General features: G+C 35.1%; 1 protein-coding gene across 4 annotated transcripts in view; it reads right to left on the bottom strand.

Moving 5' to 3' along the window:
- ITP (ion transport peptide) overlaps nucleotides 1-17,352 on the bottom strand; it is a 48,985-nt gene extending 31,633 nt beyond the window's left edge. For 3 of the 4 annotated variants that reach the window (XR_003821701.2, XM_029316974.2, XM_029316973.2), the window contains exon 1: nucleotides 5,073-7,084. Coding sequence is in view for 2 of the 4 variants with exons in the window: in XM_029316974.2 (XP_029172807.1) it covers nucleotides 5,073-5,087 (15 nt within the window). In the remaining 2 variants the exon portion in view is untranslated. Of the gene's footprint in view, nucleotides 1-5,072; nucleotides 7,085-17,264 lie in introns of those variants that run through there. The other variant, XR_003821702.2, reaches the window with a different exon arrangement.
- Nucleotides 17,353-24,924: the final 7,572 nt, after the last annotated feature.

The raw sequence follows: 24,924 nt of genomic DNA, 5'->3' as shown, positions 1-24,924 counted from the left end.
TAAAATTGTATTAAAATATATATACAATTTTTTTCAATACATGATAATCCTTGCTAACTTTGCCACATCTTACACATTTTAAATAAGATATACTTTAATTAATGTTTAAAGTGTCAAAAAATTCAGGCTATATATATATATATATATATATATAATTAAATATTTTCGAACATTTAATGAGAGAGAGAGAGGGCGAAATATGCTTTCTCTACAAGTATCTGACGCAACTTTAACGGATATTAAATTCTAAAAATTCGGCGTAACAACTTCATGAATAAAGAAAGATAGCTACCTGCGATTTATTTTGGTGATGAGTAAACATAAAAATTTGAGACGTCTATAAGAATTTGAATCGCTTTAAGCGTTTCGCGCAAACTCGTTTGATGGTTGCATCAACCAAGCCGTAGCAGCTATTAAGAGTGTTCTACACAATGACACGATGTTCCCTCTACTGTTTTTTTTTCTTTCCTCTGTCCCCTTCGGCTCGAGGCAAGGAAAAGAATTCCAGAGGCGAGAGCAATTATCCTATCCCTCTGTCCACTCGTCTAATTGAGATACTGCATTTTTATTTATGATAATCGCTTTTGTAATTGGCTTATATCGTTTCGTGACGAATGAAGGATATAACGAGTATCAATCATCAATAACTAAACGAACCGATAATCCTGAACGTGCGGAAAAACATTAAGTTATCTGCGGAAAAAGATCGGCGACACGTGTCGCACGTGACGTAAGTTATGTAATAAAGTCTATTATTGTCTGATGCTTAATTGGCACGAAGAAAAGTATTTATTATCGCAATGAACCTATACACTCGCGAAAATAATAAATCGTCAATAATAATTCGTCAGCCTTGAACAAGATTACTCGATGGTTGTGCTAGCAGCTCAACCTTGTTGAAAATTCAAATTAATACGCTCGATATGCTTATATACCGGCGCAATAGCGGGTGCACCTTGATTTACGTATTGTTGCATATAATCCCCGGTTATTTCTGGCCCGGTTTAACGGAGTGCCCGAGATAAGGCTTGATAGAGATAAAGCTTCATTGTAGCTTAAGGTCGATAACTCGCGACAAGTTGCGAAAAGAGTATGATAAAAGTACTGTGGAACTGAAAGGGAAAATGACGTACGAGAAACGAGTTTTCGGATCGTGCCGTGGAGCAACAGCCAATAACGAACAAGTTTTACGTTACGAGCACAACGGGAGATAAGGCGATAAGAGAACACTTATATTATGAAAGACACTCAGGTCTGGCCAATTTGCCACACATGTCCGGCAATATCAATAACAAATGCACACACACACAACACTTTTCTATATCTATAAATATCGTTAGACTTTTTTTGTTTTCGAAAAAAATATTACACATTTTAATTTCATTTATAAATTTAATTTAAAAGTTTGCGAGTATATATTTATTAATATTTTATAATTAAAATCGTGAATCAAAATTTTATGAATATATAAATGCGAATAAAAAATTTTTTGCAATTTTTGTTAAAGATCCCTAAAAACATTGATGCGGGCTAGTTTATTTTTTCAAGTAACAATATAGCAAGAAAAAACGGATTTTTGTATTCGTTTGTTCGACGACTGTATTGATTGTAACAGTTTGAACAGTTCCGTGCGCACAAATACACACAATACAAATCGTGCGATTCAAACTCGACCGAGCACTTTCCCGGTCGACTTTTGCGTCGATCACTTTCGCGGTTGTCTGTAAACGACACGTTTGTAAGCGCGCAAACAGATCCGTCGTTTCGCGGAATTAATAGATTCCTAAGAGCTCTTTTTCTTTTTTTTTTTTTTTCGATCGTTTAACTGTCGGCTAATTTTCAGTTTCAGTGACATTTTTCGCGAGTCTGAAATCATTCTATAAAAAAATGTATCTACGTCAAATATAGTGATTTAATTTTATTCAAGAAAATTTTTATTCCGCCGTATGAATGTTTCAGAAATAAAATTAGATAAACGAGAAAAATAATTTTTTTATTGTAACGTTCCTATTTGGAAAATACCGAGGATGACGACACAACGGATGTGACGTGTGCATTTAATCATACGCGATCGGTGTTATTACCCGTTAAAGATGCAATGAATGACGATCGCACGAAATCAGATAAGCGACGCAAAATATTTCTGGAAAAGTACAAATATCCGCATCCACGTGAGATTTATCAACAGCTCATCGAGATGCATGTGGCCAATTATGTATGGGGATTTGCTGGTTTTCTCAGAACCGCGTTCTAGCGCGTTTTCCACGGTCTCATCTTTTCTTTGTTTTTTTTCTTTTTTGCATTGTCGAACGATAAGATGTTGCATAACGTTACGATGTCTCGTGTCGAGAAAAGCTACGGATGATTCACTTAACTAAATTGCTGCGTAATGCCGGGGAATCTTAATTAAGTATAATTGCGCTATACTCAGTAAGTATAGCGGCCATTAATTCCATTTTATATGAAAACTGCGAACGATGATATAGTAAAAAATAAATTTCCGAGAGCCATGATTTATATATAAATCTCAGTAAAAAATGACGAATATCATTGGCCTCAGGGAATTTATTCGAAATCTTCTTATACGCGCAATTAAGATCTAGCACATTCTCTAAAGATAGAAGTCTATCGGAATATAGTTTTTTTATTGGAACAGCTTAGGATGATTGCAGATAATTTTTCACATTATTGAATTTATGAATATCGAAGCAGAGTGGAAAATTAATTTGTTTAGATTATTCGATAAAATACAAAAATTAACTCTATTTCAGAAAAATATTAATAATAATGTACTGAATTTTGATTAAGGATTTGAAATTGATTTATGTTCTGCCATAATTCGCGCGCGTGACGTTAATTAAATGCACATGTATTTTATCGTCGTACGTATTATAATAAATAAAGTGTAATAAGAAATTTTTTATAGCCACAAGTAAAAAATACCTTGTCCAAATGTCCTGAGATTAACATGTCTATGAAACTTTGCGGCGAAAGTGGAAAGGCATTTGCGCAAATGATAAATTGTACCGTGTTTTTCGGTCATTTGCAGATTTTTTGCTGGCAATCATTTCTCTTACTATGAATGTATGCATACGCATATAATCAGAGGAAAATGATTATCTGTAAAAAATTGATAAATGAGCGAAAAAACCATTATACTATAATATCGTGCATATCAATTACATCGACAGTCATTCGCATTATAGTTACGAAATAAATGTGTAATCGTAGTTTCGATTTAAAGTTGATTCATTTAAAAAAGAAAGGCTGAGAAAAAGGTGTACTTTGCATTTTTTCGAAAATGACGCGAAAGTTTGAGTGCGTAATATAGGAATTAATTTATATATTAGGACACCCTGTATTAATCCGCGAACGCGGAACCTAGTCGATTGATGTATCAACACATTGATTGCCTCATCTTTGCGATGAAAAACAGCAGCGGATAACTGTATTTCAAGTTTCCTGCGATTTCTCGTTGCTTGAAGGTACCGCTATGATACATTACGCTAATCTTCATTAGTTAAATTGTAAAAAGCTTCAAATATTTTAAAATTGCACTTTGAATTAAGTAACAATAGGCTTGGACATTTAGTAATCAGTTTGAGTAATGCTATTAATTTAAATCATATTTTAATCAATTAATTAACGATTGCTTGCATATAGTATCTTTGAAACCTGAATGATTTCCTTGCACGGCTTCCTTCAAGCCTTAAATTAACTAACAAAAAATATATGTAGTAATTTCTTTTTTTCGCCAGTGATTAATAAAATAAATCAAATAATTTTTAACGACCCAACTGGCATAACAAATATCTTTATTGTTGGTTAGACATTAAATAAAATTAAGGACGACGTTTCGACCCTTGTTTTGGGTCCTTCTCAAGTCTGACATAAATTAAAATAAAATAACATTTAACGTTTTTTAGAATTTAAACTATTGTATATTAAAGCACATATAAATTAATTATGTCAATACGACCTTTCGACAAGATGGTAAAATGTCAACGTTGTGCTTTAATATAGTTTAAATTTTAAAAAAGGTTAAATGTTATTTTATTTTAATTGGGTCGTTAAAAATGATTTGATTAAAAAAATATATGTATATCTATACATAATATAGTTAATAATTTATTTGACTATATGCATCAGTCGTACTATAAAAATTTAAATAATTTAAAAAAGTAAAATTACAATTAAAATCAAAAAAATTAAAAATTGGATACATATACAAAATATGTATTATGCACATAAATTGCGTGCATAATTAGAAAATAAATTACGTTGCGAATTATTGTCATTATTTTCAGTCGGTCGATCAATAAATAATCGATCAGAAGTCAAGATGAAAATTGAGAAGCTTATTTCATGTAAAGTAACTTACAGACGATGCTTATTGATATGAATAATTGGCAGTCAATTCAGCCGACTATTTGACGATTTATTATTTCGATATAACGTTGCGCCGGCAAATCGATCGTCGATCCGATCCTTATCCCGACTTCCTCCTTCGCCAATAACGGCAATAAGGAAGGAATATCGCGGCCACGTGTGGCTATCTTTGCTCGAGACCTTCTATAGCGCGTTAACCCGAACTCGTAGGGTTTATTCTGGCGACAAGGTTAAAGAGATCGATGAGACATAAAAATAAAATATCAACAATACAAAATATGATATGTCTTGCAAGAACTAGACGTATATAGCAATCGCTGTAAATGCAAAAAATGAAAGTTTATTTACGAAAGATTAGGCATCTTCCGTATAAATAAATTTGATTATTTTCAAAAATAAAATCTATACAGATCTAATGAATATATAGAATTTGTTGTATACGCTATATATTTAATTATTTTTGAAAAAATAAGAATATTTTTCATTTCAAATTAATTTCAAATATCATAAATATAGTGATATATGTGATACATTTTGCGAATATTATTCGATATTTTGTCTGACGAAAATTGTTCTTTTTTAAGAAAAATTCTTTTTACGCGCCGATGTAGCTCTTCCTTCACGACTCTTTGCATTTTTCGCGATCGCGATTGTTTATTGAATTGAAATCACTGCGTGCTCACCTTGTTTGAGATCATAGCCGCACATGTATCGGCGGACGAGAACGGTGAGAGGCTCGGGTTGTGGCAAGAAAGCGTCCTAACAGGATCGCACAAATGCGTACGTACAAACTCGCCGGGAGAGAAAGATCCCTGTACGAAACGAGGTTCGAACCAGATCCCGATTCGGGCTGCCACGTGCTTCCTCGCGCACGCACGCGTGTTCTTTCACTTTTCCTCGATATTATTCACTTTTTCTCCCTCGTCCGGTCCACCGTCGTTCTCGCTCTCGCAATACACTTGTACAGCGACGTGAACTTGGGGTTTGTTCACATAATCGTCAGAATAACACAGTTTTTCCGCACTTGGTCGGCTTCACGGAGATCTCGACCAATCGGCAGATCTCATCGTTTCCGTTAAAAAAGATGAGTCACGTGACGCGCAAATTCCCGGCACTCTTCAATTTTTCACTCGCGAGGATGTTTCTCGAATTGTTGTCCAACATGGGGTGAAATTGCGCGGTCGAACGATACCCGTTTATAGGGTGTCGACACTTGTCGTTCTCCATGTCGCTTTTTGTTCGTCGCTATTTTTTCATCCGCTGGAATTTTTATTATTGGCGAAGCTTGTTCATAGTCTCCAAATGGAATAAAACTGCAAACCGGAAGCTGGCTGCTCGCTTATACAAAACGAGACTCGGATCAGAGAGACTATTTCGACGATTCAGATTTGTCGAGTTGCGCTCGCATAGGGAAGAACCTTCGTATCGGGGACCGTGCACGAGTCCCGGACTCTCTCTGATGGGTTAATAATGTCCGTATCCGTGCTAGTCAGCGGTCGGTCACGCCGATTTTCTCACGCTCACGAAGCGAGCGAGCGCGCGCGAGCGCGCGTACAAGCTGATCACGTAGCACGGAAAGAATTTAATTCGCCTTTAAAATTGAGGAACGCGCGAGCGATCACGCGGGAAACAAATTTTTTGCGATGTCATACACGAACGTGCGTATTTCGGAATATTCCACGGGTCGTGTTTGAATCTCCGAACAATTTTCAGCGCACTCTCGTATAATGTCGAGAATAAAATCACAATTTCAAGAATCTTGAGGAATTTCACCGCTCAAGTTTCTCAAATTACACTTTAGCTATTTCCGATTTTTTGTCTCTCTTCTTCCGTCCTTTTTAAAATTTATGCAATCCCAGAAAATGGAGATCTCGTAGATATACGAGAATGTATCATCCACTCGAGAATCTTTCAATCGAAGAGAGATTCGAGTATCCCGAGAATTCCAAGATCCTTGTCTTCCCTTGGATGACGTGACGTGACGTGGCGTGACGAAAATTCCCGAACACGTAACTTCTGACAGTTCCACGAATTTCGATCACCCCCACTTGAACCAGAGAACTCTTCATGAAAGAAAAGGAGAGCAGCCTGAAGCGTGCCTCGTGCACGAATAATTTCCAAGAGTTCGTATATCTAGAAAAATCGTGATTCCTTTGACGTCATCTATGCAAGAATTTCCGAGACACGTGATTCGGCGGCCGGACACAATGTAGACTAAATTTCGGCAAATCCCGTAAAATGCGAGCTGGTGAAACACAGGAGACTCTCAGCGCCCGCGACGAGCACTACTGACGCATCACTGACTTTATCCGTCGTCATGTAGTGTCCTGCATCAGAGAGTATACGGGCTTAGGTCGCGGGCTCTCTTTCTTTCTCTGTCTCTCTCTCGCCTCTTCTCTCTTCGCATGATACGCTCCCGGTAGGTACAGGGCACTTAACACAGTTAAACGGACGAACCCTCTCGCTGCTGTTGTGTGCCAGGCGACGTGACAGGCGACGCGTTAGGCTCCCAGCTTCCGCGAATAGCTTCTACGCCAGACGGCCTGGATCTCCGTTCGTGCCACGTCATGCAAAATCGCAGAAGCGTGCCATACTGTCCCGACGACGACGACGGAATTTCGGGAGAGACTTGTTTGTTTGGCCGCGCGAGCAGAGGACAGGATAGAATTTCGACGAGAAAAATGTAAACACGAGAGAGATGTGTTTCGTCCTTAAGTATATATGTAGCTCTCTCTTGTAGCGATGATTGAGCAGACGTCGAACGACTCTGCTAAATCTGTCCTTATTTTTCTTGTTGCCATACCTAACGTTAAAATAATATATCTTGTGTTGTCAGTTTTTTTTTTTCATGTTATTTAAAGTAATTATTTACTGGAAGTTTTTATTCGCGATTTCTCTTCATCTTTTTTTTCTTTAATTATTCATTTTTAATAATTCCAAATGTATATTTATATAGTAGAGTTCCACAAAAATTTGAATATAGGTATTTCTCAAAGTTTCTCCTCTCAATCTCAATTATTCTACAATAAAGATGCGACAAAATATCGAAATGAGGGACTTTACAGGACTTTACTCCGTTTAACGTAAAGGTTCAATAAAATTGTTCAAAGCGAGGGACTTTACAGTCGGTTTTTACACGTCACTACATATCAATGTCAATCATCTGTATAATGACTAACTAACATTCCCGACAAAGGAAAATCCACCATGATGTCCATATAAAAATTTGACCTCGCTGTTTAGTTCCGCGACTCATGATTTATGCATTTTTCGCACAGTTTCTTCGGTAAAAAAAATATAAAATATATCGAAGAGACGGAATCGTCGTGAACGATTTTATCGTCGGAGAATCTGGATCGAAATAGTCCAAATTTTCTGACCCGGAGGAACGGATGCGTGGTAAGTGACCATTGAACAACATGGGCAGGAAACTATCATATGGGAGTGATTCATGTATAATATATACATTACAGATCTCGCAAGTCGAAAGACGCGCACGCGAGAAAAAGAGAGAGTGAGACAGAGGCGGCGAGACTCGAGCACGGGATACAAGCAATTCATTCATCAATGATTTATCCAAAAGGGAAACCCCTGCACTCGATTCGGAGCGCTTCCAGGAAACAGAAAGATATATCAGCCAGATCTCTTCAACCAACTCTTTTGAAGTTGAGCATTTTCGCGAGAGAATTCATAAATTCCTCTAGTATTCCTATGATACAGAGAGATGACTTCAAAGTATTTTAATATTTATATCATTTACTATACATGGAGAGAATCTTCTCTTAGAATTTACCCTGAAAATTATGGTAATCGCGGGACAATATGGAATAATTGAGTTTCTCTGATTAATTATATTAATATATACATATATGTACATAGTAAAATTAATCGAATATATTTTATATCTTATTGTGCGGTAGATATTCATATTTTTTATTGTGATAAAAATATTAATCAGAAAATTTACAATATTGCCTCATAATTACCATGATTTTTAGGGTAAATTAAAAAAAATCTCTTTCTGTATTAGACTAAATAAATTGATATAAAAACGCAATTAAAATTACTTGATAATAAAAAATGAAGACAGCGATAACAGCGAATATCGCGATGATTGTTGAGAATCTCTCCAGACCTCGTCATCGTCATTATATTTTCGCCGATATTACAAAATCTCGCGAATACACTTCCATCATCGTCATCGTTGGCGATCTCTTCCTCCAGGCTACGTTTTTCTCTTTCTTTTTTTTTTTTTGCATTGAAGAGAAGGTGGACCGATACAACATTCGCTCTCGCGACCAGAGTGGATACGTGTGTACAATACATATATACGGGGACAAAGATGCCGAAGGTGGCTGCGGAGAAGGAGAGCGAGAGAGAATTTCCTTTTGCAGCCTATGCGGCGGCGGGTAGAACGCTATAAATAACCCGACAGCCTCCCTGAGAACAGAAAGTAGCTCGCCTTCGAGTTCCGTAACGAATTCCCGGGATTACTTTCTGGATCAGTGGCCGCTCTCGCGCGAGCGCGGTTCTCCGATCGTCGATTAATGAATCGCCGGAGATTCGAATTTAAACCGCGGATGCGTATTTCATTGCGATAAGATATATTGAGCAAAATTGCGAAATTTATAACATATATTGTCGCGGAGAAACCAAATACGCGACGCGTATGACCGTGTGTTGACATTTCGCCTGCTGCGCGTTATACAATACACATATATATATGTATATAGGAGATAATGCTTGCATGTTTCCTTGGGAATTATGACATTCCTTTCGCGGTTATTACGATAACTTTAGATCCTTCTTTTATAATTTGCATTTGCATTTGCCTTGAAGCCTAAATAAGTGAAATTACACAAAGTGCCAAGAGTCTTAATCATATCCGAGTATCTTTCAAAGAAAAATGCAAATGCGATTTGCATATATAAATTATTGGAAATTAAAATATGAATTACATAAAGAGAATACATTCTTTTTTGAATTGAAGCTTTTTAAATAATTGAATATTTTTTTTTTTTAATAAATTGCAAATAAATTAAATTTTTGAAATATTTTTCTTATTTTTTAGTTCAATCAATCGACATGAGAAAAGACGTCCCTGACTCTTAATAGTCCCTCGTTAGTCAAACATATATGTATCTAAATTTTCATTCAATTTATTTCACCGTCGTATAGACGCATAGCAGTGTCGCTCGGAAGAAAAATGAATGAATCACTTATTCGCGCGATCCTTGAATGGTGTTATTAATAGACACCGTCGAAAGTGTTCCGAGGGGCACGAGCGAACGAACACCTGCGCGTGGGAGCGTGCCTCGGAACGTATTATGTATCTTTTTACCAGGATCAGCAGTACTCGGAAGAGAATTATCTGCCTAATGTAATTCGAAGACAGTGAGAGAGTTCGAGCGGTGCGTACGTGCGTGCGTGCGTGCGCGAGAGGCGAGAGAGCTCGCTCGCGTGGCAGAAGGAATCGGCGAAAGGGAGTCGCGTTCGTCTCTCGCGTACGTTTGTCGCGATGTCGAAACCGCGCCGCACGTTACGTCGACAACGCGTGTCCCGATCTACTTTGGAAGCGAATTTATGTAGAAAGTCGGAATGTGCGTTTTACTTATACACGGAGAGAATTTTCTCTTAGAATTTACCCTGAAAAAATCATGGCAATCGTGGGGCAATATGGTATTGGTTGCATTTTATAGCAATTTCTCTTATTAAATATTTACCACGATAAAACATATTAATATGTACATAGGTAAATTAATCGAACATATTTTTTATCTTATTGGCAGATATTAATATTTTTTATTGTGGTAAATTTTTTTAATCAGAGAAACTCTTATAAAAGTCTTCCAATACCGTATTGTTCCACGATTATCATTATTTTCAGGATAAATTCTATTTTAAAACAATTTTCTCTGTGTACCACTGTATTAAAATGCAAACTCTATTATGGCTACGGTGATCATCCGTCCTTTATTTTAGAGGACAGTCCTTTATTTCAAGTAGCTGTCCTTTAGATTTATTTATTTTCCCAAAACTCAAGTTTGTCCTTTATTTTTATTTAGCGTTTCATGGTCTAATATATTAATAACGTGAGCATTTACACGAAAACAACAGTATTTAGCACCTATTTAAGAAACCAAGGGTTTGTTTCAACATACTCAAATCAGTTTCAAACTATGAAAATAAGAACGTAGACTTCTATAATCATGGAATCATTTTTTGGCTCGTCGATCTCCATTTTCGCAAACAGATTTGGAAACATGTTGAAACGAAGCCCTGAAATTTTCAAATTTGTCCTTTATTTTCTCTTAGGAAATATGATCCTTTATGGCTACCTAAAAAAACTGTCCGCTTCGGAATCATTCAAACTCTCCCCATTTTAGCAAAACAAGACTGTCGAAGTCATATTCTATTTGAAAATAATCTTTATGATTATTCAATAATTTATAAATTGTACCTATATTGTTTTTGTATACTTATATTTATTTTATATTTAAATGTATTAAATTTTTATTTTATATTAATTTTATTTATTTTATATATTAATAATTTTATATTTTATTATATACTAAAATTCTAGTTTTGCTTCTCTCTAATTGTACAATAAGATAGACCGATTATATTGTTTTTTTTTTTTTCGAAACCGCTCATGTGATTATTATTGAGTTATTATTGAATGATTGGGTAATATTAAATAATTTTTCATACGATACAGCGAAGCACGCGTCATTATTGACGTCGAGATGTTTTCGCATATGAATTATATCTTTATTATCGTATGATCGATATATCTTGCGTAACAGTCGGTTTTCTTCCGATTGAGAGACGTGCTCATTCGACTTTAGCGATATCGGCGTATGTTTGCGTGTCCTATTATTACGTATATAATTAATATATACGACTCGTATTGCACGTCCATAGATCGGCTTAACCAACATTGCGTAATCGACGACGTTTTCGAACGATACACTTCCGAGACGATAAGCGCGGACGTGTTGTCGTTTATCGGAGATCCGATTAAAAGTCATCAACGACAATATTTACACTCGATCGTTCGTAAATAGTCACGGTTTAAGAATGTTAGTGCAATCATCTAATGATTGATCCAAGCTTATTTCGCGATAAGAGAATTTCTTTCCCAACACTCTTATACTATATATCAGTTATATTTAGAATTTAATTTCAAAAACACGGATCTCGTAATATAAACATTTTTATAATTAAACTAGTATAAAAATTAATTACATTATACTATATATTAGTTATATTTAGAATTTAATTTCAAAAACATAAATCTCGTAATATAAACATTTTTATAATTAAACTAGTATAAAAATTAATTACATATATAAATAATTTAAAAAATCACAATAAATAATCTTTTACGACTTTATTATATAAGAAGAGATCATCTTTATTTTCCTCGAAGCATTTGTCATAAAAATTTGACACCATGAATCAAAAAATTGAAATGCGTAGAATATAAAAATAGAAAGAAATCTCTGGCGTTTTCTTACTACTCGAATTACGGATGAAATTTGATCTTTTATTTGTCGAAACCACTTCTATTCGTCAAGGGGTCAAGAGCACGCCGGAATGACGTAATGACAAGAGGGACATGCGTTTCGTGGCTATAAATTTTGCGCGGCGAAATCAAGATCAGGGTCCTGACGTCACATATGTGTCGACTCGACGATCATTGTGATCGGATGACATATAATAACAAAATATATTGAATAAAATAATCCGCATCATATATTTAATATGAAACAAGCAATCGAACTTTTTATAAAATTTTTAATAAACAACGAAATAGTGAATAGATTATAATTATAGTGATTATCCATTTTTAATTTCACAGGACAGTCCTTTTTTCATCTAGCTGTTCTAGGTTTATTCATTTTTTTAAAACTTAATTTTGTTCTTTATTTTTTACTTGGCATTTCAAATGTTATATTAACGTTTGAATTTTTATAAAAAACAGTGTACAAATTCGGAGTTTCCTAAAAGAGACATTAGTTATTCGTAATGAGTTTCAAATTCAAAAAATACGTGATAGATCACAGTTATCTTTTTTTTTGCTTACCAATCTCCGAATGAATATGAATTTTGAATGTAGAGATAGTAACTTTGATCGCAAATTGATTTGAACACATTTTGTTGAAACAAACTTTCAAGATTGTCTTTTATTTTCTCTTTGAAAAAATAGTCACCATAATTATAACGAAAGAGATATAAAATAAGAAGACATAAAAAAATGTCCGATATAAATATATTTCTAAAAAATGAAACAGATATATTAGTTATGGAATATACTTGTGTTATGTCATTGAAAAGCGGTCTCGTTACGATCAGTCAAGTTTTTTGTCACCAAAACAGCTGCGCCTGACGTATCTTTGTCCACATTTAGAATGATATATTGACAGTGGTATACGAACGCGCAGTCCGTTCCGCCCCATTAAACACGGACATTTAATTCTCGAACGTTCCTACATTGAACTTCGCCGCTATTATGGGACGGATCGAAGTGACGCACGTTACGTTGCTCTTTCACAAGAGAGCGAAATGCCATACTATAAAACGCAGATAATGTAATGGTCAACGATCCGAGAGCGATTTTGTCGGAGAGACGGCAGCGCGACAGAAACTCGGCCGCGGTCGAATGCGCGCACGACCGCTTGCGAAAGAGACTGTCAAGTCGCGCTTTGACATTTTTCGCACGCTGACGAAACCCAGCTTGTTTTCGCTAGCTCGCTGCCGAAACGCATTCCTCTTCTGCGCAGCATCATTATGCGGTATCTAAGTTGCGCGTCGCCCGGTCTGTTGTTCCAACTTCTTGCTAAAAGTTTTACCCGACAGTATTTATATTTTTTAGAATTTGTCTGCAAAGAGACGAAAATATGCTACCTGTCGGGTAAAACTTACTAAGAAGTTGGAAAAATCAGCCCTTAGCCAGGGTAATTGTTAAGCTGAAATCGAAGCGATGACGGGATGCACACACAGTCGAGTTCTCCCGTCCGTCACCAACGATGCAACGTCAATGCAACGTCGATGCAATTCCGTCATTGCAACGCGGTGACGTCGCGTGAACTCGGAGTCATTCGTATCGGCGATCGTAAAAGTCGCGATGTCAAAGTCCGTCGTCTTTGTTATCATCATGTAGCTCGTTTCATTCAGAACTTCGCTCGTTATGCAGTAGGCTTGTATAGATATAGATATACGACGCTCCGCAGAAATAACACGTGCTTGTTGCAAACAAGGTTTTAAAATATCGGTCGTAAAAATGTATATATCTCGATATATTCAATTTTTGACACTTCACGTTTCACTGAAAATTCTGACACTTATAATTAATATGCATATAAACTGCATTCTTATATAGGTCTGTCGCACATACGGTTTTGCGCCTTATATAACAAGAGATCATTCAAGAAATATGAAAATGAAAGTTCTGATGAGAGAAGCCCGGAACACTTTTATCCTTTTTTTCTTATTTTATTTTATAGATATCCAGAAGTAACTCTTAAAGCTGTTTTTTAATTTATTTTTAAATTTATTACATCGACTTTCTTTTATCTTTGATCAAAGGAATATTATTTTACTTTCTATAACATATTGCAGAAAATATAAGATGACACTTTCCTTATTCCTTCGTTTATAACATTCGCGATATGAAATATAAATTTTTTTAAAAATTACTATATATATATATATATATTTTTTTTTTTCTAATTTTTACGCTAATATATTATGATCTGTACGAACAAGATTATTCCGATGATATTCAAAAAAGAGATCGTACATGAACTGGTACTTTTTCCTCAGTAAAATAATGTAAGAAAATCAAGACCAAAAGGGTCTCGCACGCGTATGCCTGTAGCCTTTCGTCGGATTCCTCGTGATATCATTCTCGCGCGACCGTGCCAAGAAGCAATTGAGGCGAATTAAACGAACAATTAGGCGAGCCCGGGGCTTCGAGCAGACAGCTGGACGCACCGAGAGAGACTCGTCGACAGATGCATCGGCGCTCGCATAAATTTTTACGCGCCAAAATCAATTTCACGCGCCCTCGATCTTATCCCAATCCCTATGGAATCGAACGAAATTTTTTTAATGATTCAAAATATCAAATAAAAAAAATAACACCGATACAATCGATAATAATACGATCTCTTTGGAGCAAATGCGCAAAGATGGGATTTAAGTTTCCTCCGTTTTGCTAATTTTTTTTAGCTTTGCTCCAAGTTTCGAGCAAAATATGGATGTTCTCGATTTCGATTATGAAATAATTTATAAAATGATTGAATAAGATATCCCCTCGTTACGTACGCCCATGTTGCGCGACGTGCTCACGCCCGGATCTAAAGACGATCGCGCGATCCTCTCGAGTCCGTCGACGCGATCTCGTTTCGTTGACTACGTCATCCGAGCGACAATGGAATCGCGCAATTTCATTTTCTCCTTACAGTTAGTTTGCGACGCGTTACTTTGCGGTTCGCTTAAATCGCGGCCGAGCAATTTTGCCGCGTGCTTGCATTTAAGCGATTCTCCGAAAGCTGCCGTAAATATACGCAACTCTTCTTTAGGATCGAGACATATCACGAAACGCGAAAATAAGATACGAAGATAGGAGGAAAAAATATCACAGACCGATCTGAATAAATTATCGATTTTTATTTTAATCGTGATCGTAGTTTAATTTTGATTGAATTTTTTCTAAAAAATATATATTTATTTTATCTTTCAATAGTATTGTTCGATTATATTTTATATTTAATAGATGTTTATTATACATTTTATTTTATTCTTTATTGTCTTGATATTTTTCTACAATATTTTTATACGATATACTTTTATTTTACTTTTACTATCGCGCAGATCAAATTATTTTTCGCAATATTCCATGATAGTTAACGTTTATTCGAGAGATTTCGCATCTTGGATATAAGATGTCAAAAATTTTGATAGAAAGTGTCACGCATGTGCATCAGACACGTATCATATAAAATATAAACTCAAATTGCGATATGAATGATTGACAATATTTTTAGGATATGTCCCAAGTTCCATATGATTACATATCGTTACGTTTTTTATTACATGTTATTAGAAGATGCTACACCAACACGAAGTTTTTAATACAACTTAATTTGAAATCGAAATTTTTAGAAATTGTATATATTCGATTTTTTTCGAATGAATTAAATTTTTTAATCTATGGAATTTAAATTCCTGAATTTTCTAAATTAATCTATGGAATTATTTTTCAAGTAACTGCATATCTCTCGCGCAATTTTTTTCCATCAGAAAATACAGCCGTGTAAACACACGCGCGCGCGATGTAATATTGTAATGACGCAATAAAACGCGTTGGGAGAAGCATATTAAGAGTCACGCGAGTCAACGATTGCACCCCGGACTATTGTCGGCATCTCGTGATTTAGTTTCCATTGACACGCACGCGACCGGTTTCGTAAGATTTGCTGGTGATCATCGTCGCGATTACCGGAAAGTGCACCTCGGCTCAAATATACAATCCATTAATAAAGCCACTGACGTACGAGCGTATATTATGAACGTAATAGCTTTTTTATTCATAATACGACAAGGAGCTCGCGCTATTTAAGTAATGCGTGCATTTCACGCATGACACACCGCGTGTGACCTGAATTGTTTATGCAGACACACGACTGTCTTGTATTAAGTCTGCGAGAATAATTTAGATAAAGAAAAAATTTTACTTTTTTTCTTAAATAATTAATTTTTATTCAAAGAAAATTTAAATAATTAATTTGTAGTTATGTAGATAATTCTGAATTTACAACACAATATTATTGTAAATATTGATTTTCTTTACGTAACGAAGAACCTGTTTTGATTATGCACTATGTTTAAGCAACCTGGATATAATATTAAATGAGTAGTAAAGTGATACGAGTTTGTTGATTAAAAACTAAGCTAATTTAAATTTTATTCGAAAATTTATACTCTATTAGCTTCAAATAACTTTCAATTTATGCTACTTAAAACGCATCAGTGAAATATTCGAGATCACTGAAATACTATTTTTATTTCTACTAAAATAAAAGTATGATTCTATTTTTAAAAAATCTTATTGAGAATTAATAAGTTTAATTTGTTTTCTAAAGATATATAAATATTTGATAGAATTAAAAATAAACTAGGCAAAATTGATTTCGACGTAACTAGCAATTTTATTCAATACTTTCACGACGTTTCGACCATGTGGTTGTGGTCCTTATCAAGTGAGAATTCTATAACACAATATTACACAATAATTTTTAACAATGTTGAAACATACAAGAACATATTTAAATGTTAAGTTATGACCACAAACACAAACATACCCATCAATTAAAATGAGATTAACGCAACATAAAACCGATCTTATTTAAAATTAATAGTTAAAAGAGGAACACGTCCCATCGCTATGATGTTTCGTCACCGATAACTTAACATTTAAATATATTCTTGTATGTTTCAACATTGTTAAAAACTATTGTGTTATAAAATTCTCACTTGATAAGGACCACAACCAAATAGTCGAAACGTCGTGAAGTATTGAATAAAATTGCTAGTTACGTCGAAATCAATTTTGCCAAGTTTATTTTCGCCACTAGCGTCCAATATTAATTTTGATTGATCTTAGAATTAAAAATGTTCAATTTTATTTAAAATAATACAATTTCAATTTAATTAAATAATTTCGCAAATTTTATTTAAGTATACGTCTAAAATATTTTGGAAATATTTTATATTCCATGAAAAAAAATGAATTAAAAAATGTTTCGGGTATAATTCACTGTTTACATTTATTCTAAAATATAATAATGAACAGGACACACACTTACCATGCTAGATCCTTCCGGCGAATGCTCGATCTCTGGATGGTCTCGCGCAAGAATTATCCCTCTCGATCACGTCTCTCGATCGTGTCCGGCGTCCTTCTGATCGTGCGTCGCGGCGCATCGCGTCTAATATACACCTCTCTACGGGGTGTCTCGCGACGTTTGTGCCTCCTTCCGCGTCTTCGCCCCCGCGTGTATCTCGTCGCCCTCTTACCACACGCATGTACCTGTATCCAACCCTCGCTACACCACCACCATCGCGCGTCGCAAGGATGCCCCAATTGTGCGATCCGAACAGAAATAGAGTCTGCAATCTTCCGAGTAATGAGTAGCCACTGTCTACACACGTCCTCTTACGTCGAGTGCAGCCTCTTGATCTCTCCCTGCATTCGTTTTCTCCCATCTTCGGAAAAGACGCGTGTTTCACCCCGTCATCTCTCTCTCGTCCTGTTTACTTAATTCACCCGCGCGATGATCCCTTAATGCAACGGCGTTCATGGTGGGTGTAAGCTTTTTAAGTACACACACAATTACCACGAATAATGAAGCAATTTTAGGGCACACGTGGAGATCGATGTCATACGGTGAAATTGTGCTCCACGTGTCGGTGCCATTCTGAGATGACAACAATTTTCTTGAATAGCGAACGACGGATATTAACGAAGGATTGCGATTAACTGAGCCGACACATTAGGAGCTATTATTATTTAATAAATATGATCGTAATATTTGGCTACAGGTGGCTATGCCGTTCTGGAAAAAAAATTATATTTTTACAAAAGTAATATAGACGCAATACATATAAATAGAGAGAAAAAGAGACGGGGGAAAAGGAGAGAGAAATATGTACACGTCAATCGTGCGTGTATTATGATCCTACACGGTTTTTTCAACATATGATGATGTCTGCTCTGTAATCGAGATTCGTCTTCATTAGTTGTGTGATGTGAACTAAATCTATTTATTCAACGCTAATTAGATGGCACGTGCCCCTTCAAATCTGGCGAATCAATTTCTTATTCAATCTTTGACGGGCTCGTAGCACTATTATATTATTACTTTTACAAAAATGTATATACGGAATAAATATGTAGGGTTCAAGATAATTTGGACTAAAATTAAATTAATTTTAAATTCATCAGCCATTTACCTGTAATTTATTTCTAAAGTTATATTTTGACAAATCATGTGTGAACATAGGATAATTAATTGGTGGTGACTTTTGAAAGAGTCCAAATTGAAATAATACATTTTCGAGAATATACTTTTATATTTGTATATATGTGCACTTTGTTAAATTTATTTGAGAGAGTCTGACATATTTTATGAGTTTGCTTTCACCGAAAAATTTCTGCGTAAATTGCGAGAATTTCTTATATCTAGTCGCACAATTTCGTCTTGACGTCATAATAAAAAAACCGATTGACGCAAGCATATAAGTAGATCCTTAAGGAATGTGGGGTTTATATAACCCAATCTTGCGAACCCGCGATTAGCAGAAAGCGATCATGAGATGACGCATTTAATCCAGTTAAGTATAGTGTTACGTCCGATTTAATTAATCGATAATGACGTAAATCACTTTTGCGCGTATTTCGATTTCTCTATAAAAACATTCCTCTAATTGAAAGCTAAAAGTTTCTAAAAATTTGTGTGAAACAATAGATCAGCATATCGGAGAAATATACATTCGTTAATATCTAAGCGCGTTTATTAATATGTAATGACACGTGAAACCGAATGTGATAATTCGGTTCGATTGTAGCAAAAAAATACAAGTTTCCTGAATTAGCACTCGTTCGATAAATGCAGAAATAACCATGAACTTCGCACATAATACTACCCAGCTATTTTTCTCGGAGCACGACGGAGTTTCTGTTTAGTCCAGAACACACAGTTCTGAATATAGAATGTCAAAATTAAAGCAAGATTAAAATAAAAAATCTCGGGAGATGCAACTTGGACGTCGCAGAGATCAAGTTTGCAGTTTGGAGAAAAAAAATTCCATTGTTCTATCATATTTAATTAGAAGACGATAAAATTAATGAAGTTTTGGATTTTGCATTGCGAAAAACATAGAAGAAAGAGAGCATTAGTGGAGATGTTTTTTATTAAAAAATATAAGAATAACATTAATTTACAAAAAGACACAGAAAATCTAAATCCGATTTATGATAAGTTGATCCACAGTATATAATTGTCTATTTATTTATTTATTTATTTCGTTGTATTGTCGAATTTTGATATTATTGTGTTTTAACGTTTGACTTAAATTGATTTACTTGTCTCTTCTTCTCCGGTTTAACATTAGTAATTTTACTGCTGTCGAATCAACATCTTGAAAGGTACATTACATTATTTTTATATTATTTTAAATTTCTTCGTTAACAACTTTGTAAATTATTGTTTCGTATCTTAATCATTGTATATTTTTATTGTGCAGTTACACTTGAAAAGGACCCGTACCTAAGGGTCGAAACGTAGTGTCTCTAATTAAATTGTACTGGCCAGTTAGGTCGAAATTTCAATAAATTTGTATGGTTTTAATTAGAAGAATTTATAGTTTGATCGGAAAATGCCTATGAGATCGTGAAAAAGATAGATAATTGCTGTGATGATTTTAAATAAATATTTCTGTCTAATATATTCGAAATATCGCCAGTGTGTATTTCGAAATACAATGCACATTTATTATTACGAACGCGAATCGAATCATTCCCTTCCAACCATTTCTGCGACGTTTCTGCGAAGAAGATTCCGTTTGTAACCGCGCGGTGAAATCGCTCGACGAGTCTTCGCGCGCGAAGTCGACAACTCCTCGGCGTCGCGTGAATTGCATGAATTCATCGCACGGAAAGCCTTTCCAATTCTTGGCGTGTTTCTATACCAGCGGCATGTGCCGCTTCTCGCGAGTACACACTCTGCAAGCAGCTGCTAACTAGCGCTCGAGGTGTCGAGATTTTCTGCGTTGTTGCGCGCGTTCGCCGCCCTCGCAACTGGAAGAGATTTCTCCAAGGACGACATGCATATATATATGCTAATCATGTCGATTAAATATATATTTTACTCGTCTAATTAAGTACGGAAATGTCATAATATTCCCCAAGTACATTAAAATTTATTCAAATAATAAATACTTATATATTTCAATATTGCCTAATAAATCATTTATTTCAAACAAATATTTTGCACATCAAATCAATATTATTATATAGTTTCAAATAAATTATTTATTTGGCAGTATTAATATAAATACTTATTCGAATTCAATAATTTTTTTTCAGTGTAACAACCATCCTTTTCCATCGTATGACATTACCTAAGAATGCTGAAATCATTATCCACGTTTGCGGAAAATTTCTTCGAGTTCACTCCGGAAATACGACATTCCAGAATTAATTGATTTTATTGAATAAAAGAAATGCATGCATTTTCGTGATGAATATATATCGGGTCCGTTCCTCTATATATATCTCATTATGGTAAATGAAAGTCCTCGCAGGTGATCGAGGAGGGATGGTTATATCGCGCGGACCGATAGCTGCCATATGGGAAGTTTTTAGAAACGCAGGCGAGTTATGCACGTTACGTCTCGAGTCCAGTTTAATTCCCATTCACTTGTGCTAAGACGCATACGCATACATCAGGCACGATACAGCGTGCGATAAATTCGATAAACGCGCGCGGTCGAGATTAAAAATTCCGCTCGCGTTGTTTTTGCGCGTTGATGTACGCTGAGAACGTGACGAACGGCGCGCGTTTGTTGACGACGGTGCAGAAAAATCGCCGGAATTACTGCCAGCCGGAAATCAAATATCCAGAAAATGTTCGATGACCAGTTTATTCCTCGTGCGAGGGAAAAAGAGAGAGATTATCATCATTGAATCTACGTCATCTATCATGGGCGTCCGCGGGAATTTTTTTTGTTTCCTATTATATTATTCTTCCTTGATTGTTTAAATTTAATTTTTAAATTATTTCTTTATTTTAATATTTTATTATTTTAGAGAGAGATTATCATCATTGAATCTACGTCATCTATCATGGGCGTCCGCGGGAATTTTTTTTGTTTCCTATTATATTATTCTTCCTTGATTGTTTTAAATTTAATTTTTAAATTATTTCTTTATTTTAATATTTTATTATTTTATTTTAAGATTTTTATCCCTAACAGCACACGTATCCGAAGACGTTCAGAGAACATTCTAAGGATGTTTCGAATGTCCTCGGATATGATATATCCAGAAAATGTTCGATGGCCAGTTTATTCCTCGAGCGAGGGAGAAAGAGAGAGATTATCATCATTGAATCTACGTCATCTATCATGGGCGTCCGCAGGAATTTTTTTTTGTTTTCCTATTATATTATTCTTCCTTGATTTTTTAAATTTAATTTTTAAATTATTTCTTTATTTTAATATTTTATTATTTTATTTTAAGATTTTTATTCCCTAACAGCACACGTATCCCGAAGACGTTCAGAGAATATCCTAAGGATGTTTGAATGTCCTCGGGATATGATATATCCAGAAAATGTTTGATGGCCAGTTTATTCCTCGAGCGAGGGAGAAAGAGAGAGATTATCATCATTGAATCTACGTCATCTATCATGGGCGTCCGCAGGAATTTTTTTTGTTTCCTATTATATTATTCTTCCTTGATTGTTTAAATTTAATTTTTAAATTATTTCTTTATTTTAATATTTTATTATTTTATTTTAAGATTTTTATCCCCAACAGCACACGTATCCCGAAGACGTTCAGAGAACATCCTGAGGATGTTCGAATGTCCTCTGGATATCCTTTGAATATCTTTCGGATACGTTGTGCTGTGCTATTAGAGATATTAAATAAAATTGCGGATAAATTCCAGTGTTTATTCACAAGAAGAGTAAATGCTTAATTTTTTTATTGATCCCTCTGCGGACGCCCATGTCATCTATGTATCCGGGCACTTTCTTACACCGCAAACGAACAGCTCGCGTTTACCTGGCAGCCGATGTTACATAGGAGCGTGTGTTTGTCCGTAGAAAGCCGGCTTCTACGAGGAGTTATGCTAATCCTACGCTAATCCTACCGTAAACGAAGTAACCGATCGCTAATAAGTAGCATCGCGATGCCATGCTTATACGGTGCTTGTATATGTGCGACCACACTGGTATCAGGTGCAAACGACCTGTGTAAATATTAATAGATCACATATGTCGGTGGGAAAAGTTCTCTGTAATTAATCAACAAAGTTCCGCGACCCACGTGTCACCGTATGGCGACTTTCATTATCAATCTTGATTACGCTACTGTAAGCCGAATTAACGCATCGCAGCATGATTAGAGATCGATACTTCTCCTTTCAATTATAGTCCTAGACTTCTGATTTAGTTAATTTGTGTTTTCTTGTTATAAACAGTCCTCGTTTAGATTTTTCTAACACATTCATGTGTTAATTTAACATATTGTGTTAATTGAACTTAAATGTTAAATAAGAACGTAGATATTTGAGAATCGCTAAACAGAATTTAAAAAAGGTAAAATTTAATTAAAAAGGTAAAATTAATTAAAAAAAAATAATTTTACCTTTTTTAAATGTTAAATTATGAAAACAAGTGAAAAAAGATATGAAAATAACACAATGTGCATCTATTTTTAATTTTACACAATAAAATATGTTCTGTTTGATTTTTTAGTTGATTTTTACATTAAAACTATGTTAATTTTACATATTTTGTGTTAAAATATTAACACGGAGTATTAAATTAACACAAATTTTTCAACTGTGCATGCATGTATCTGACGTCTCCTTTATCGGAGACTGATGGTTAATTTGACTAATTATGAGCGAAAAATAGGGAAATTTATATTGGATCGAGATCGATTGGATGTCGTTCGCCATATCGAGTCGACGTTTCGAGACCGAGAGATTATTTTGCTGCCAGGCACTGTACCATGCGGTTACGTACATGCACGGGTTCTCGTTTTATTTGATTTCTGCCGCCGCTGCCACGCTGTCTAGGCGACTAGCTCGTTTCTGCTCTCTCTTTCTCTCTCCCTCCAGTCATGCAGCGATTCCTCGTTTCCTTCACTTCTGATTTACTTTGCTTCTCTTCTCGGTGTCTTCTCTTTTCTGCATCTTCCAGTTCCTTTTTTTTTCTTCCACTCGCCTCTCTCTCTCTTTCTTCTTCTTTCATTTTGTTTCCATCTCTTTTCTCTCTCTTTTTCCTTCTTTTTCTCCGATTCTCTATTTCTTCTTTCCTCAATGTCTCTTTTCTTACAAGTTTTCCTCAGACCCTTCGTTTTTCTATGGCAAACTTGTTTAAGCTCTTTTGGCATCAATGATAAATATAAATTTTGTTGAATTTTAAAATTAGATACATCTGTAGCAAGATTTAAAATCACTTTGGTCTTGATTAATTCTTTAATAAATTTAATTAGCGATTAATTCTATCATTTCGTAGAGTTGCCTCTAGCAAAATTTCTGATTGAACTTTCTTTTGACTATTCGATGTCCGATTAAGTTAATCAGAATTAAAAATGACTCTTATTACTAGTGAGACTATTTTATATTAATGCCTTTTTATATTAACGCCTTGATTAATTCTTTAATAAATTTAATTAGCGATTAAGTTTATCACTTTGTAAAAATTCTTGTAGCAAAATTTCTGATTGAACTTTCTTTTTACTATTCGATGTTCGATTAAGTTAATCAGAATTAAAAATGACTCTTATTACTAGTGAGACTATTTTATATTAAGGCCTTGATTAATTCTTTAATAAATTTAATTAGCGATTAAGTTTATCACTTTGTAAAAATTCTTGTAGCAAAATTTCTGACTGAACTTTCTTTTTACTATTCGATGTTCGATTAAGTTAATCAGAATTAAAAATGACTCTTATTACTAGTGACATTATTTTATATTAATGCCTTTTTATATTAAGGCCTTGATTAATGATTAATTCTTTAATAAATTTAATTAGCGATTAATTCTATCACTTCGTAAAATTTCCTGTAGCAAAACTGAACTTTTTTTTTAGTATTCGATGCCTGATTAAGTTAATCAGAATTGAAACTGATTCTTATTACTAGTGAGATTATTTTATATTAATGTAAAAATATATTTAAAAAATAATACAAAAAAAAAGAAGACGTCTCGGGAGAACTCGCAGGATAAAAGCAAGCAGTCACACCTCGAAGCGACTCTTCGAAGCGGCTCTTCCATGTTCCTTCCTTCGTCTTTTTTTCCTTTTGTTCCCGACGCTGGGCTCTCGCCATCGCTCGTTTTCCGTTTGTTAAGATGCCGCGGCGAGAGCGTGGACGATTTCTCGGTAAGATAAGCGAGAGTCCTGCTGCTGCATCCTCACCTTGCACCTGCGAATCTCATTGTGAGACCCCTCTGTCCTCCGACAGCGCGCATCGTAGACACTCTCTAACACCTGGTGGAGGGACCAGCTGGCAGCTGTGGTTCGGATGACGAAGGCCTCCTCGTTCTCGTTATTTCAGGCCGTTCTCCAATTCCAGTGCTCGCTGACGTAACATCGAAATCAAGGCTACCTGACGACATCACGCGACAAACGTCATTATCGAGCACCGTTGGTTAACCCTTTTGAAAGTTCTTAGGATAGTAATTCGTTGTAATCTTATTGGATTAATTTTCTGGAGAAGTGGGAGAG

The sequence above is a fragment of the Nylanderia fulva genome, unplaced genomic scaffold, assembly GCF_048542155.1.
Source record: "Nylanderia fulva isolate GAGA-0341 unplaced genomic scaffold, ASM4854215v1 Scaffold3, whole genome shotgun sequence".
NCBI lineage: Eukaryota > Metazoa > Arthropoda > Insecta > Hymenoptera > Formicidae > Nylanderia > Nylanderia fulva.
Note: the sequence above shows the minus strand (reverse complement) of the source record. Positions and strands in the feature narration are given on the sequence as shown.